General features: G+C 41.5%; 1 protein-coding gene across 2 annotated transcripts in view; it reads left to right on the top strand.

Moving 5' to 3' along the window:
* The first annotated feature begins 9295 nt into the window (after positions 1-9295).
* Positions 9296-16211, top strand: part of LOC116323110 (histone deacetylase 4-like) — a 90673-nt gene continuing 83757 nt past the window's right edge. For both annotated transcript variants that reach the window (XM_039606759.1, XM_031743369.2), the window contains exons 1-2: positions 9296-9586; positions 13190-13569. In XM_039606759.1, the coding sequence (XP_039462693.1) occupies positions 13548-13569 (22 nt within the window). In that variant the 5' untranslated portion in view covers positions 9296-9586; positions 13190-13547. The remainder of the gene's footprint in view (positions 9587-13189; positions 13570-16211) is intronic.

The raw sequence follows: 16211 nt of genomic DNA, 5'->3' as shown, positions 1-16211 counted from the left end.
TTTGTTCTTTTCACTTATTGTATTAGCTGCTCAGTTATGTCCTTATTACTGTCTGTCTTTAGCAATACCAGTAGGGGTGGGACAAAATATCCATACAGCAATATATTACATGGATCCTTCTTGTTATAACTTATTGATATGCCAAATATCACCAGTTTGGCTAAATAGAATTAGAACTTCATGACTCATTTTGGAGAAAGAAAGTAAAGTGAACTGAGTTATAGTAGAAAAAAAAAATGAAAGTGATTTAGAGAACTGATTAATTGTACTGACACCATATTAAGTAACATACAATATTAAAACTGTGTTATGATGATAAAGTAAGCACACTAATATCACAATGCAGTAACTTAATACATATTTTCTTTTTTTCCCATTTTACAAGTGTCATTTTCCCTGTTACACAGATAATGCTGCTGTCTTATAATGTATAGAGTATCACAGAATAACTTGCCACTAAATATTGTGATCCTGTTGTAACACAAGTAATTCCCATTCTTAATTTTTATCAACGGCACATTTGATATTTTACACATTTTAGAATTTTTCCATAAGAAACATGAAAGTTAAACATCCTTACAAGGACAATCTTCGGTGTCCACCTAAAACATCGCAGTGGCGTATTCCTCATTGTAGCTGTATAATCAGCCCTGACTGATTGTCCTTTCACTTATTTCCCTGCATGATTAAACCTCAGTTTGCCTTCTAGTGAAACACTTGACGCAGGGTCACAAAACTGTAATTCATGCTCCTGTTATTACAGGTTCAGGAGGTGAAGCAAGATTTTGGTTTGCCGGAAAATTAATTTGTGATGTTATTGTTATTGTTGTGGTAGTACATTTTACTGTGGTGTTGTCCAGTGAAACTGATGCAGACTGGGAGTTTTAGCCTTCATTTATATGTGTTTCTATGATATTCTGACAGAGTTGGAGTTTCCATAAAACAGTGTTGACTGTTGGCTAATCATAATTAGGTTTATGTTTTATGACACACAATGTGACTGTATTAGGCTGGATTATGCTGCACAGTAAAGGGCACTGCTCAGGGTTATTTCAGTGAGGCTGTAACAGCAGGAGTTTTAAAGCTGAAGATAACATGTTCCCTCTGATCACCCAGCAGGAACTATGTTCTTGAGCATAGGTATCAAACATAAGGCCCGGGGGCCAGAATCAGTCTGGCAAAGACTCCAGTCTGGCTGATTGGATAGCTTTAGAAAATATGAAGGAGGGTGTAAATTTTTGACTTTTAAATGCATTTTAAGACTTTTACAGGTAATAAAGACCCCCCACCCCCGATCATTCATACTGTACCAAAGTAATTAAGTAATAGATTAATCATTTAATTACAGTTAAAGTTTCTGCTTTTTCACAATGTTTCAACAGTACAGTAACAATAAGAAGAAAAGGAAATATTAGGACTATAAATTAATAAAACTTTCTATTTTATAATTACAGGACAGTCTGGGCAGTGAGATACTAGAACTGTTTCTGTAATTTTACACGTTTATTTCTTACAATGTATACCCAAAGAGTCGTGCTGACAGATTTCTTTCATTAACTGAAGCAACATTTCTTTATCGTGTGGAAAAACTGAGACATGCTGTTGAAATTACACTTCCTTTTCCTATATTAAGACATCTCTGGCATTTAATGTGTAGTTAAATCTCTTTACACTGACTGAAAGGGCAGTTTCACCAGTTCAGCCCACTTAAGATCAAGGTGGGTTATATGTGGCCTACTATGTAAAATGAGATTGGCTTCCCTGCTTTTGAGCCTTCAAACCTAAAAAGGAGTGCCATAGAGAAGAAGTACAAGGCCCAATTCCCATCAGCTTCACGTAAGCTGAGCCTGACCTCTGACCTCCGTGCGCTTTGGGAATGATCGGAAGCTCATTTTTCTATCTGTGATTAAAACAGAAGGCATATGTCAGAATGCAGTAACGCTACAGGGAAAGCATTCGAAGCAGGGCTGCCCTCCATTTTAAAAAGAGCTCCACTCTGCCTTCCTTAATCTCTCCGTCAAACATTCCCTGGCTGGAGATATTTTATGAACACTTAGCACAGTTTGTCTACATCAGGTTTTCGGTTGGAGTTTTATGTCTTTTGCTATATGCTGCTGGCAGGACTCGGCAACTGCATGCCCAAATAAGTTTTACTGGCTGCTCGCGCCCTCCGTGTTCAAGCTTTCGCCTGGAAAAATACAGCCGTCTCATGATGCAGTGGCGAGATGTGGAAATATCAGGGTGTACGTTATTTAGACATTTTAAATCTGCAGCAGGCGAGAGATTTATAAACTCTCCGTTGGGTTATGACTAAGGCTGGAAGAGGCTTTCTCTCCCTGGAAAGTTCGATGACATTAGTTACAACGCCGGTCGCAGCCTCTTTATTTCTCTAATCCATTTCTGCTGTTTTCTCTTTTCTTTTTTCGGCCTGTCAGGCCAATAAAAAGAACTTCATTCGGCTCCTACGTGCATAATTTTTGGTTATGCGCAGCTTCTAACGCTGTCAGATTAAATTGGGAATATGAATCCCATTTTTGGACATTTTTACTGCAGCTGCTTGACATCTGTTTTTGGAAGGATGATGCAAATGCTCTTCCAAGAGCTGATATTTTCCAGTGTAATCAAATTAACGCATTCTCATACCAAAATATGGCAACTGCTGATTTTTTTCCCCTTTTAACAGAGCAGGTAGAAATTCTTTGAGGCTTAGCAGCTTCTCAATCCCATGTGGTCCTTAAATGAAAATACTGACAATACAACTGAATAAAGTCTGGGATGGTGGATATACAGGCTTACTGCTAGACTGTTTATGCAGTCTTTGGTCAGGAGCAACAGGAAATAGCACATGACCTCAAAAAAACATGTGATGCAGTCTCAGGATGTTCACTGAAACATCAATCATAAGCTGCAAAGAAACTTTCTGCAGCCTTGCCTGTGTTCTCGCCGCTACTAGGACATGTTTGGAGGTTACGGACAGATTTTCCACTAGCTCCTGTTCGCCGGGGGGCAGGATATTTGGTTGTGGTTTCAAGGTGAAACGTCACCAGCGGTGGAAAGCAACCGGCTATGTGAATTGCCGGACACACAGTTTGCTTCATGCTCCCACTTCACTACAGTTCAGATGGAAATGTAGTGTTTAGAGATCATTTGCTTTTCAAAAAAGCAAATGTAAGAGCCTACGGAGGCGCCTCGCGGCAGGAAGGTTGTGTGTTTTAATCTCTGTCTTCGTGGGCTGGGACCTTTTGCCGTGGAGTTTGCATGTTCTTGCTATGCCCAGGTCAGTTTCCTTTGGGCTCTTTGGTTTCCTCCTGCTGTCCAAAAACCTGCACATTGAGATAATTGTGACTGGGAATGGATGTAGGTTCATAAAAACAACGCCATGTATAAAATATCAAGCATATCACATTAAAAGTAATGTAAAAATCATCATGTGTATATGCCCAAATGCATGGAGTTACTGGCATGCGATTGGCTGATTCAATACTACTGTTAATAAACAGTGGAGCAAGTGTAGCTGAATAAGTGGTCAGTGAGCATATATGGCAGTCCATTTCCACTCCATCCTAATACGCTCACCATGAAGAGTTTGCTATTATTGTTAAAATGCCAGCATGAAACAAAACTATACAAGTGGGTATTTTTGCAGGTATTCAGTTAAACAGATCTGGACACATTTAAAGCCGCAGTTTATTTTAGAAAGAAAGTTTTGTTATGTTTTTGTGTGTGTGCACTTATGGCAATATGGAAGAAGGCCAGTGGTTCTATCATGTTCAAGAGAAGGCAGGAATTTCTACAGCTCATACAGATCATATGTCATGCACTGCTTATGAAAATGATGTGGATCGCTAATGAGCACTGCTGCTCAGTAGGAAAATAAGTAAATCTGACCTCATGTCAGAAGAATTAATCAAAGGCTCCAATTTATAACCACCAAAAAGCCAAAAATGATCAGACTAATTACTTTATTGATTCTCACAATATCTCAGATTTATCTTGTGAATTGAGAACTGTGCCAATAAATGGCCTGATTTGTTTTTAAGGTTTGGAAATCACATAGTGGATTTTTTTTCTTGCTAGGAGTGATCTTCGGTAAGGCTTTTAAGTCTGCTTTCTTTTTCCTTTTTTTTTAAACACCCAGATGCTCTGGAACATCATGTTGGGTGGGCTCCCCTCTGCCGTCATCAGGACAGCAAAGACCGAGAGCGACCCATCATAACAACATTTCTCAGTTTATCGCCTCAGCAAGCTGGTTTATGTCTAAAAAGCAGGACACGCTGGAGTGCTATTACTTTATAGGTACACACACATGGAAACGCACACTCTGCCTGAATGGGACATGGAGGCATATTCATCTGCCATGAGTGAGCGCGTGCAGTATATGCACCTTTTACACACACACACACACACACATGCACACGCACATAAAAACAGTATCAGTAATAAGGCCTGGGAGCTGTTGCTGTGTGAGAGGTAATTACTCCATGCAGCTCAGCGTGGCTTTGATGGAAACTTTTAGACTAACTGGCTCGACTGTAAGAAGCCTCGGCTCTGCTTCTTTTTAACAAGAACTCTTTATGGCTTCATTTGCTCTCTTTTCTCTCTTAAACGCTCCTGTTTCAAGGAAACCTGGAAGGGCCTGATGTCTTTTTTTTTCTACACGCACGCAACCTAACACACAGAGAAAAAGTTGCAAACGGCATAATTCCACCGATACGTTAGAAGTTGTGGCTGCGCAGTCCGATCACACGCTGCCAAATGCGGTGTGAAGATGTTCAGAAGTGCTTTCTCCATGGCTGGCGAGGTTCTTTATGGCACTGAGGTCTGCGAGCTTTGTCTGCACGCTGCGACTGACTCATGTGGGACCGTGCTGGGTGAGACGACGGCTTCCCTTCACAAACCACTAACAGCCAGTTGTGTGTGCACTGCAAGTGGTCTGGTCTACAGCCCGTGTGTGATGTGTCTGCTGTGGTAGCATAGCCGAGGTTTGCGCAGGCCCTGCACGCTCACCAGCCTGTTGACTTTCTAGCCTGATTACTACTCCTCTTCCCAGCCTCTGGCCAAAAAACATGGTGTATTTTTGGAACAGCATTAGTCAGGATCTGTGTTTTTTAGGCAGAACCATGTAAGGTTCTTTGGGACCGATGCTTTTAAACACATCATGCTCCAAAGAAGCACTCATGACCTAAACTCTAAAGTGGAAGGAGGTGATGGCTACTCCCCTGGATGCAAAACAGTTAACACAATCAGTGATTTGGCAACCCGAGTGTGTTCGCTGAATGGCAAATGTGCTGCTCTGGGCAATATAAGCCAATCTAATCCCTGCTTTGAGATCATTGCCCTGGACGCACTCACTCACACACTTGCTCGTACACGCACTTTTGAGTGTTTTATGCATGTCTGCGTCAGCAAAAGCTTGTACACAAACAATACAGATGCAGATGTCCAAGAGCAATTTGTGCTCCCTGACAACACAAGTATAAACTCTGTGCTTGTGTGCAGAGTATGAGACAATGAGGGCATATTACCTTCCAAATATACCGAGAGCCATGATTCTTCTTATTAACACAGCTTTCATAGCTGTTTATTCATTATATTTGCTCAGCTACCAACAAAATCTGTCATTTTGCTCAAGACAAAAGTAATTCTAACTACTGGAGAGACTGTCATGTGGTACAAACATTTAGTCAGAACAGCCATTAGCATTATTTTTCACTCTTAACGTTACTTTAAAAAAAAAAAAAGTTTTGGTAGTTGCCTTTCTATTTTCTATTTATTTTTTATATCGTAGAGAAAGGTATTGTTTTGCAGTTGGCCCTGAAAGATATTAATTAAACTGGAAAGCCATGTCTAAATGTATCTTATGTCTGCATACATAAAGAGAGAGAAGGTCAACAGCTCCAAAGACCTTACACGAGCATATCAGAGATGCCTCCAAGTCCGACCGCCTTACGTAACTGAAACTCCCTAGCTCATCCACAAATTATCATCCTTTGTTGCTATGGATACAGCTGTCCCTCAGGGGCCTGCTGCAAAGGAGGAGCGACCTCGATTAATAAATGCAAGTTGTAGTGGACAAAGCACAAAGCTGGGCCCGAATTAAAACTAATAAAGAAGGTCTTCTGACGGCAGTGAAAACCTTGACAGTGAGAAAGAGAAGGTCAGCTGGGGCAATTAAGCATCTGCCCCTGCTGAGGTGCCCTTGAGCAAGATGAGGACTTGCTGGTGGACCCTGACCCCTGATCTCCCTGTAGAGGAGGAGAGTAAATGAAAAATGATAATGAACCAACTCCAACCAACATTAATAATGATAAAAGCAGCAACCAATATGATGCTATGTAATTGTAAATTATTATAAATTACTTGGAGATAAATAGAAAAATATATAATAATTTAAAGCATGTGACAAATTTTGTGTATATACGCTAAAATAGTTACGCTAATATTAGATGAAAATATTGCATGCTAAATAGCAGGCTAGCTAGAAGAACGTAGCTAAAGTAGTTGATTATTTGTAAATTATACACATAATCAACTGAAATACCTAAAAGGAGTGAAAGATTGAAACTTGTAACGGCTGATTAATTATGTTTGAAAATGTAATAGGTGAATAATTCAACGAAAAAAATAACAACAAAAGCATTAAATAGTGGGCTAAGGTAAAAGTAGGCTAACCGTTAATGCTAGCCAAATAGCCAATATTAAAAGTACTATAAATTTATAAATGGTGCAAATAGATTGAAAGAGGAAGAAGGAGTGTGTTAAATAAAAGTAGCATTATCTGAAAAGCCTGTTAGTTGGAACGAAACTATAATTGAGCTTAGGTAAAAGTAATAAACGACAGAGTAATTTAACACATTTAAGATATATTGTGTACCAATCACAACACTGTGGTTATAAAGGTATGACCCGATCAGCAACAATACTCAGGTAGGCTGTGACGTTTAAATTATCCTCAGTTGATAGTAAGAGACCCAAAGTGTGCCAAGAAAATATCCCCCACACCATTACTCCAGCATCAGCCTGAACTGTTGATACAAGGCAGCATAGATCCTTTATTTCTGCTGTGACAGGTGGTAGGGTCAGAATTTGGCATAGACCAATATGAAAGCATGGATCTATGCTGCATCTACAATTCACACAGGCTCACCAAAATTGCACAAATTAAAGAGTGAAAAAAGTAGCCTCAGTTTCCAGTTCTTAGCTGACAGTAGTGGCACCCTGTGTGGTCTTCTGCTTCAGTAGCCCATGTGCTTCAAGGTTACAGGCACTGTGAATACAGGGGTGTCGAACTCCAGGCCATTAGGGCCGGTGTCCTGCAGGTTTTAGATAACACTCTGGATCAACACACCTGAATCAAATGATTAGTTCATTACCAGGCTTCTGGAGAACTTCAAGACATGATGAGGAGGTAATTTAGCCATTTAAATCAGGATCAAGGACACATCTAAAACCTGCAGGACACCGGCCCTCGAGGCCTGGAGTTTGACACCTGTGCATTAAGAGATGCTCTTCTGTGAAGTTCAGCAATGCCCAAATGCACTGAGTTGCTGCCATGTAATTGGCTACCTGGAGGTAGATAAAATATTTGAAGGTTTTAACTTGACCCAAATATTGACAGTTCAGTCATGTTGGGAAAATTCAAATCAAAGATGTTAAAACGTCTACATAGTAGATAAATAATGGCTTATTTGTTTGATATGACTGCTAAAATTATTGCACGTCACATGATAGCCTGCTAGACAAGTTTAGAAAATTTAGAATCAACATTTCTCCTTCAAATGTATTGAAAATATTTGTGATGGAGCAATGTTCATGAAAATAAAAAATGAGCTTCTTTCCTTTCCTGAATAACAACTTCAGAATCAAATCTTTCCAAAACGTCTCCGTAGACTTCAGCGAGCCACCGAAGCAGCCTCAGGGTTATTAGAGCAGACTTAAATCATAGCAGAGCTCTGTAGTCTACTCACACTTGGTGAATAATAACGCTGTCTCCGCCGTCAGATGTAGCCTATATAGAGACTGGTTAGCATATTACAGTAATTGAGTCAGCTGAGGCAGGCAGTAGTGTTGCAGGTTTGCCTGTGGGTGGCTGCTGAGATGCACAATCAAATACAGAGTGATGGAAATAAAAGCATATTGGATTAGAGCAGGCAGCGTGGAGGGCGTTTCATGTTGCAATGCACAGGAATTGGATAAAAATGTTTGTTCCATTTTGCCGCCATTGCATAGTGTTGAGCAACTGAAGTAAGGCTAGAAATATTGCATTACAGGCAGAAAACTGCTGTCACATAGTAATTACAACATAAATAGTTTAATAGCGTATTATGAAATGTTCGGTTACTGTGAGGATTTGGTCTCGTTCCTCTTTTGATTTCAGTTAACACTGACTTGAACTCTGTCTACAGATCAGTGTTCTTCAAGCTCCTTCTTGTTCTATTGCAGCAACAAGTATTAGTCTTACATAGATACCAATTTAAAACTCTATTGGCCTACTGCAATAGCACTGCAGTACTGCTACTACTAGAACCTTCTTGGAGTGTAGTAATTACACTAAGGCAGATAAAGCTGCTATAAACTAAGATAAGGTTATTAGAAAAAGTCATTTATAGAAGTCAATCAGCAGAACACGAAAGAGCAGATTAGAGCTATAATGATCGCAACTCAGAAAAATGAAAGATTCAAGACTCTTTATTGCCATTATGCAAGCATCACAAAATGATGGCAATGCTTCCTCACCGTGCATAAAATTAAACACACACACACACGCCCATATATAACTAAACATAGATACGTACACACATATGTCTATACACATGTCATCATCCACATGAACACATAAACGTTTGGCTTGAAGATGGGTTATTTACAAGCTATATATAGCTGTGATCACGTGGAGCAGACCATCATGGTAAATGCCATAAGGTAGCATAGGTGCCTCAGGATAGTAATAATAAAGGATAATAAATCCCAACATTTGGAGGCAGTATTTTTAGGGGGGGGTGCAACAAACTGCGATAGTGTCTAATTATAGTGCACTACAGGAAGGGAATAATGATCCCGTGATTCCATAAAAACGCAGTATAAGTGGAAAATGTGTGCATGCATATCTATAGCTGGCTCATAAAGCTGCACAAAGTTATAAAAACAAAGTAATGAGTGTATAAGACGCTCGGGGAACCGCATGCACGGATATTACAATACAGGACACGCCCCAGAAAAAGTTCTTTTCCTCGGCCATAATCGCAAGCATTTATCCAACCTGCCACACACACACACACACACAGATACATACCACGCTGTCTGCTCGTAGATGATCACATTTTCATCAGCCTGACCCCGCCTCTGGTGAATGCAGGGGCGCTCCATGTGACGCTGGGGCTGTAACAAAAATCCAGTATGGCGGAATCTGTCAGGAGATGAATTTTTTTTTCTTCCCCTCCTCCTGCGTTCAGGAAAAGAGGAGAAAAAAAACCCTCGGAGTGCTAACATGGGAGAGAAATAATTTTTTTCTTTTTTTTTTTATAAAAAAGGCAGCCGCTTTGGGACACATGCTGGGACGACTGGCCTCCTCCTGGCCCGTGTATAGGTGAGCTGTTTTGGTGTGCCTGTGGCCGCTGTGGCTGAATGTGTAGCCTCGCTTTGATGTTGATATCCAAGGCAGGGATGCGATGCACAGGCAGGCTTCATGAAAAACAATGTCCGGCTGAAGTTTTCACTCCGCTCATCTTCGCTTTCGCCCTCTCGCTTGCGTTTGAACGTTTTACACGACTCCCCTCGGAGTCTGAGTCACATCTGAATCCTGGTAGAAATTATTATGTTTTTCTTTTCCTTTTCTTTTTGCGACTTGTAGCCATTTAGCTACAAAATATCTTTCACGGTTTTATTGCACTAATTGCGGGCGGGAAGTGTGTAGGCAACAAGGAGAGAAGGGGGGAGAGGAGAGGCAGGAGGAGTGGAGAGGGGGGGCAGGCGGTGTTTATTATGCCGATTGTTGCTGAGCTATTTATAGAGCCACAGGCTTTAACGCGATAAAACACTGAGCTCGTGCGCACTTTGTCGCCTTTTCCCCGTGCTAATGGCGAGGAAATGAAAAAAATTGCTTGAAATGAAGGTAGGGGCCCGCGTGAGTGTGTGTTTGTGTGTGAGTGTGTGTGAATGGTTCGGGATGGGCGGTGGTAATTCTCTGCATGCGTCAATCTTTCTGTTTTTTTGTGAATGGGGGCGTACGGAGCCGTTAAAGCGACATCAAAACAGCGTGTTAGGGGCCGATTCAAAGTGTCGCCTTCCGCACGAAATAGTTCTTATAGGGAAACGTTAGTTTGGGAAGGTGAATGAAGCCGTTTGTCATGTTTGAGAGTTTGGGTTTGGGCTGAAAGGGGGAGGGACTGTGTGTACCCACCTTTTTTGTGCGTTTGTGGCTGTCATCTGTAGCTGTGATGTGCATATTAAATTTCTTTTGAGGGTTATTTTTATATTACATGCATTCTTTTTTGCTAATACTGGTGTAATTTTGAAGCATCACTCTGTTTTTTTCCACTCTTTCCTCACTTTGGGCTTCAGGGCTTGTCTCCCCAGATCTGTCACCCTGCATCAAGCAAGCTCATTTTTAGGGACAATGGCCTATGGGATATACACACACACACACACACATATGAGTACCCCTCCCGAGACAGATGAGATGCCCCGGGGGGATTGGTGTTGCATGAAGCCCCCCTGGAGTGTCAGCATGACACACACAGTCCCCCCCCCCCACCCTCCCCTGCCTGCCTGTGCCCTCCCTCCACCAATCCTTGCTTTGCTTTTCCATCACAAAGCGCAAGTGTGCGTGAGCTGTGCAGTGACCGACTTTTTTCTGGTTTGGGGGGGCAATTTGTCCTGCGGCTGCAGTGTCTGGCCCTCTTGTCTTGAGAGTCCCCCCTACCCCCACTCCTTTCCTTTTAATGCGTACACACACGCTCACATGCACATCCCATCCTGCTTCAGAGGACGGTTGAGACCTCTGCGAACACACACACACACACACACACACACACACAAGGGCGCTGCCCCCATACCCCCTCGTGCCTCTGCGGCCAAATCTTTCAACCTCACCCCCGGGCAGTCTGGCCCCTTGAATTTTGTACTAGTAGTAAAGTCGACTTGATACTTTAGGGCCAAGCTGTTATTACATCTGACACCCGTGCTCCGGGCCCGAGGAATCCGGGCCACTCTCCGTAAACAAAGAAAAGAACAATCATATATTTCCAGAAGCAACAAGAAGACCAATCAGTTACCTGCAAAAAAAACAAAGAAGAGCCCCCTACCAGGCAAATAACGGAATCAGCATTTTCTTTTTCTTTTTAATGGGATCTTTCCACCAATTTCTGCTGTGAACGCAGTGCATCCTGCTGGGGAATTTTGTGAAATCCCCAGTGCGCCGCAGTCAAAAAGACGCTATCTCAAGGAAAAGCTATTTATTGCCTGATTGGTTTACAGCTCCTCGCAGTGTATCATTGAACCCGGGGTTGCATTGACTTCTTGGAACTCTGTATTTTACTCTGAAAAACTCACCGGTGCATTTCTAGGAGCAGGATTTGATGATTTGCTAAGGTTGGAAATGTTTGCAAATCCGCGTTAAGATGGATTTCATCCAGGGTTTGGCATACCTGCAGCCAGAAGACTTTCCAGTGTTGTGAAAGTTGTTTATTCTTATTAAGACTGCTTACAAAGTGAAACCATTAGTTCATTAAGCAGCTGATTTATTTGCAAGTATGAGAAAGGATTAATTGTGCAGACTTGCTTTGGCTATTTTTGGGCCTCAATCTGTTGTTATGCCATAAAAGACCTAAAAGATGCTTTATTAGCTGCAGTTAACTCATGACTTCTACTTATAAACGCATGTTGCTAGAGTTATAGCAACAATTATAGATGACCAAGCTAAATCTGTCTATAATGTAAGTGATATGTCCTCAGTCAGCAGCTGGCACATTCGTGTGGAAGTCACTATAAGATCCGCGCTGTAAATAACTGTGTGTGAGAGGCATTTAAAGGATGCACGTGTTGTTTTTGATACTAGCTCCAATCCTTGCAGTCATTTCGTGTACAGATCTGATAACAATACAGTAAATATCACGGATTATATAACTGTCTTTAATATCTGGATCGAATAGAGTACTAGAGTTTGGCCGATACTGGATTTTTAGGGGCCGCTCCTGCTTTGTTCATATCAGGGGTGTCAAACATAAGGCCCGGGGCCCAGAATAGAACCGCCAAAGACTTCAATCCTGCCCACTGGATGGCTTTCGGAAAATGTGACTTTTAAATGCATTTTAATAAGTTTTACAGCTGATAAAGACCTTCCCCTGTGGTCATTCATACTCTGCCAAAGTAAATAATTAGTAGATAAACAGTGAAATGACAGGAAGGTTTTTGGTTTTTTGCTACCTAATATAGAAATTTATGACTTTTAAAACAGATTCACAGTAAAAAAACACCAACGAAAAAGAAAACCCAGGATATTTTATATGTATTAGCAAAAACCTTTTGTCTTATAATTTCTTGAAAGTCTTGGCAATGAGCTAACAGAACTTTTTCTGTCATTTTACACATTAATTTCTTACAATTTGGCCGTGAAGAGTAGTGCTGGCAGATTTCTTTTATTTTCTAAAGCAGAATTACTTTATGATGTAAAAAAAAAAATGAAACGTGCCGTTGAAATCACAGCTCGTTTTCTTTGAATTAAATGTGTCAGGGGTTAAATGTGTAGTTAAACTTCTTTAGAGCGACAGAAAGGAGAGTTTCACTGGTCCCGCCCACTTAAAATCAAGGTGGGCTGTAAGTGGCCCATGATGTAAAACGAGTTTGACATCCCCGGTTCATATGCTGTATAAATATACCGTATACATGTAACTACAGTACATCAGAGCTGTTTTGAAATGATATCATGGGGAAATTGGTTCTTAACTTTCTACTAATGCATTTACGTGTGCTCAGTTGTTATCCTGCATGTGCTGCACGGTCCTGGGAGTGCAAACCATGTGAAGAGCATCTTTCTGCTGTATTGTCTCCTGCAAAAAAGGTTTCCTATTGATTCATATTGAGCAGCATACACACAGCACCAATCTGTGACAGGCCAGCTGGTGTATCTCCTTTGCTCTCTCTGATGTGAAGCGTTTAAATGAAACATTGTCCTTTTCATCCTCTCCCACAGGTTGGTGCTAAACAGTGAGTTGCCGCTCTGATTGGAGTTACCGGATCAATAAGCTAATGGAGATTGGCTGCTGCCGGACGTCTGCTTCCTGTTTCCCGTTTGACCGTCCCGAGTGTTGGATCAGCCTGAACACGCATTCAAACGCACACTCTCCTCCTCCGCCTCCTCCCAGCTCTGGCTCTGGCAGGCTAACAGGCTCCTGATCACCATCCTGTAAACCACATCCGTACTTGAACTCAAACACACACACAGACATACATCTGTCCTTCAGTCCACACACACACACACGCGCACACGCGTCGAGCTGGGTGCACACTCGCCGTACTGCGTGGACGTCTACCTGACCGACCTGGCAGCAATGACTTCACACAGCCACCAAGGTAAGATGTTTGTCTACCACTTTTTACCTGTTATGCACCGGGTGGAAATCCCAAGGGCTCGCTCAGTCTTCTTCTAATAACTCTCAGAGGAGTAAAATGCCAGGCACATGCGTCCAGCTGATATTGCCCTTGTGTTAAACAAACAATACTGCAGTCCACAGCTTCATGCAGATGCTGCTTCACTATCCAGGAGTTTCGGATAGATAGCAATGTATCAGTCTGTCTTGTAGTCAAGACGTTTTTGCAGCAGAGCAGGGTTTAAATCAGAGAAAAGCTTTAAATACTTTTAATACATGAAGAAAAAAAAGTGAAAGTCTGTGAATGTGGTTTCAGAAATACAGAAATACAGTGACTGCACCTGTAAGCCGCTTTGCAACCCACCCCCAACCCAGTTCCTCCTTTTGTACCTTCCACATATTGTCATATCTGTTGTCACTGATGCCTGCCTCGCCTCCACAACACCAAATAGAAACCACTGCAGGTGGAAATAGCAATACTTTTTTGATTATAGTGGACTTGGCTGAATTGTAGTTGTGTCTAGGATGCTGTTTAAAACCATTTTAAGAGACCTAAAAAACTACCTGTCATGTGCAGATTAATTAAAACTGATCCCCTTTCGGCGCTGTCACATTAAGGGAAATCTGTCTGCCGCTACATCTGCCGTATTGGCGAATGCGAACGCTTTGATTGTGAACAGAGACGGATCGTGGCTCGCTTCAAACGCAATAAAACATTTTAATCTGGTCTTATTACTGTTAATGGGCTCGATTCAATATGAATGAGCTCCGGAGGGGCGAGAGAAAAACGTCCGCGGCATCGGCTCATTAAAAAGAGTCTCCCTTTTTCCTTGTTGACGACTGATCGCTGCTCCGTTTGGAAGCTTTGGCTCGCGCGTCCGCGAGCTGATACATTATTTAGTGACCAGCTGGTGGATGAAAAAGGTTAGCTTCCTGCCACAGGTCGACGCGGTACCTGACAGTGTCGGCTGTGTTTACTTTATACACCTGGGAGTGTGTGCAGTATAAATACCACAGCTGAGGCAACCACCGGGCCCCGAGGGATCGGAGCGAGCCGTGGTCTCAGCCGGCCCCCTCGGTCCTGCAGCATCGCCACCGCTGGCACATGTGAGCACATCACAGAGGGTAGAGTGGATATTTGGCCTTACATGTGCACGTTGTTTAAGGACCAGCCAGAGAGGTCACACACTTTCCTTTTCCCTAAGTGTTTCCTTTATAAACTCAGATTAGAGCAGCGCAATATTTTCACACACACACACAGTTGTGTTTTACTATTTTAGTGGGGACATGGGGCATAATGCTTTCCCTAGCCGCTTACCATAACCCTAACAATCAAAAATGAATGCCTGACCCTAAACCTAACCATAATTGTAATTGTAAACCACATTTTGAGTCTCAAAAATGCCTTTAAACTCGGAATGGGCATTTAGTCCCCATAAGGGCTGTTGGTCCCCATGAATATAGTAACTTTCCAATTTTTGGTCCCCACAAAGATATGTAAGCATGACACACACACACACACACACACACACACACACACACACACACACACACACACATTAACTCATTGTCATCCGCCGAGCTGACAAAGCTAATAAACTGCTAATCCCGAGCAACGATTTTGACATTAATAACTGCTAATTTATGCAAGGTGACACGTTAAATGATGACAGTGGAAGTGTCAAACGGAAGATAACAAGTGTCAAATAATATTCAGTAACTACATTAATTGCACGTAGGCCTGTGAGCCTTTAAAAAAGTATGTTTTTATTTGTTTTTTAAATAAGTTTCAGTGTCTGTATTTTGTTTGAGGATGACTGAGCAGTTTCAACGAGTGAGTAAAAGTGACTTTAAAAGCTTTGAAATAGAATTAGACGGTAACAACATTTGTTTGACAAGATAGAAAGCACGAAATAGGAAGGTTTGTGGAAAAAAAACAACAACAAACAGCTGCAGGCGGGACACATATCAAAGATTCATGAGAGACCTGTCTGTCTTTAAAGAGCAGAATTACAGAAACGTTAACGACGTTTTCATCTTCTCGATAGGCTGATTTTTCCACTTTTCAAAAGCTCTGATGGCCTGATGGAAGGTGACCTTTTCACCTTTGTATGTAAGCACAGACCTAATATTAACCAGCAGATCCTCCTTCACAGACATACAGTACTGTGCAAAAGTCTCGAGTCTCCCCTAAATTTCTTATATTCTGCTTCCAAGGAGCCAGACTGTCTTATAAATTTTTAAAGTGGCCTTTAGCAACAGCTTTCTGAAGATCCTTGGCTGCTTTTTCCACTGATTTTCAGTCCATTTCTTACACCTGAACATTTTCAGAGTTACTAGCAGCCTGTAACAAAAACACACCATTTGCCTCCGTTGCTTGAATCCACGAAAAACGCAAATATAGACGAAATATAGTATCGAGAATAGAAATATTTTACTGCTATTATTTGTTGCTATTTTATAATCGTCATTACCATTTCATGTGATGTTGCATTCAGATGCATTCAGATGTTCAAATATATTGGTATTATATTAGTTTTATTACAGGTTCAGTTATAATTTATATTACAGGGTTATCATAATCAAATATTAACAGGTTTATTACAGGTTGTTCTAAAATTTAAA

Source organism: Oreochromis aureus, linkage group 23 (assembly GCF_013358895.1).
Source record: "Oreochromis aureus strain Israel breed Guangdong linkage group 23, ZZ_aureus, whole genome shotgun sequence".
In the NCBI taxonomy this organism is placed as follows: domain Eukaryota; kingdom Metazoa; phylum Chordata; class Actinopteri; order Cichliformes; family Cichlidae; genus Oreochromis; species Oreochromis aureus.
Note: the sequence above shows the minus strand (reverse complement) of the source record. Positions and strands in the feature narration are given on the sequence as shown.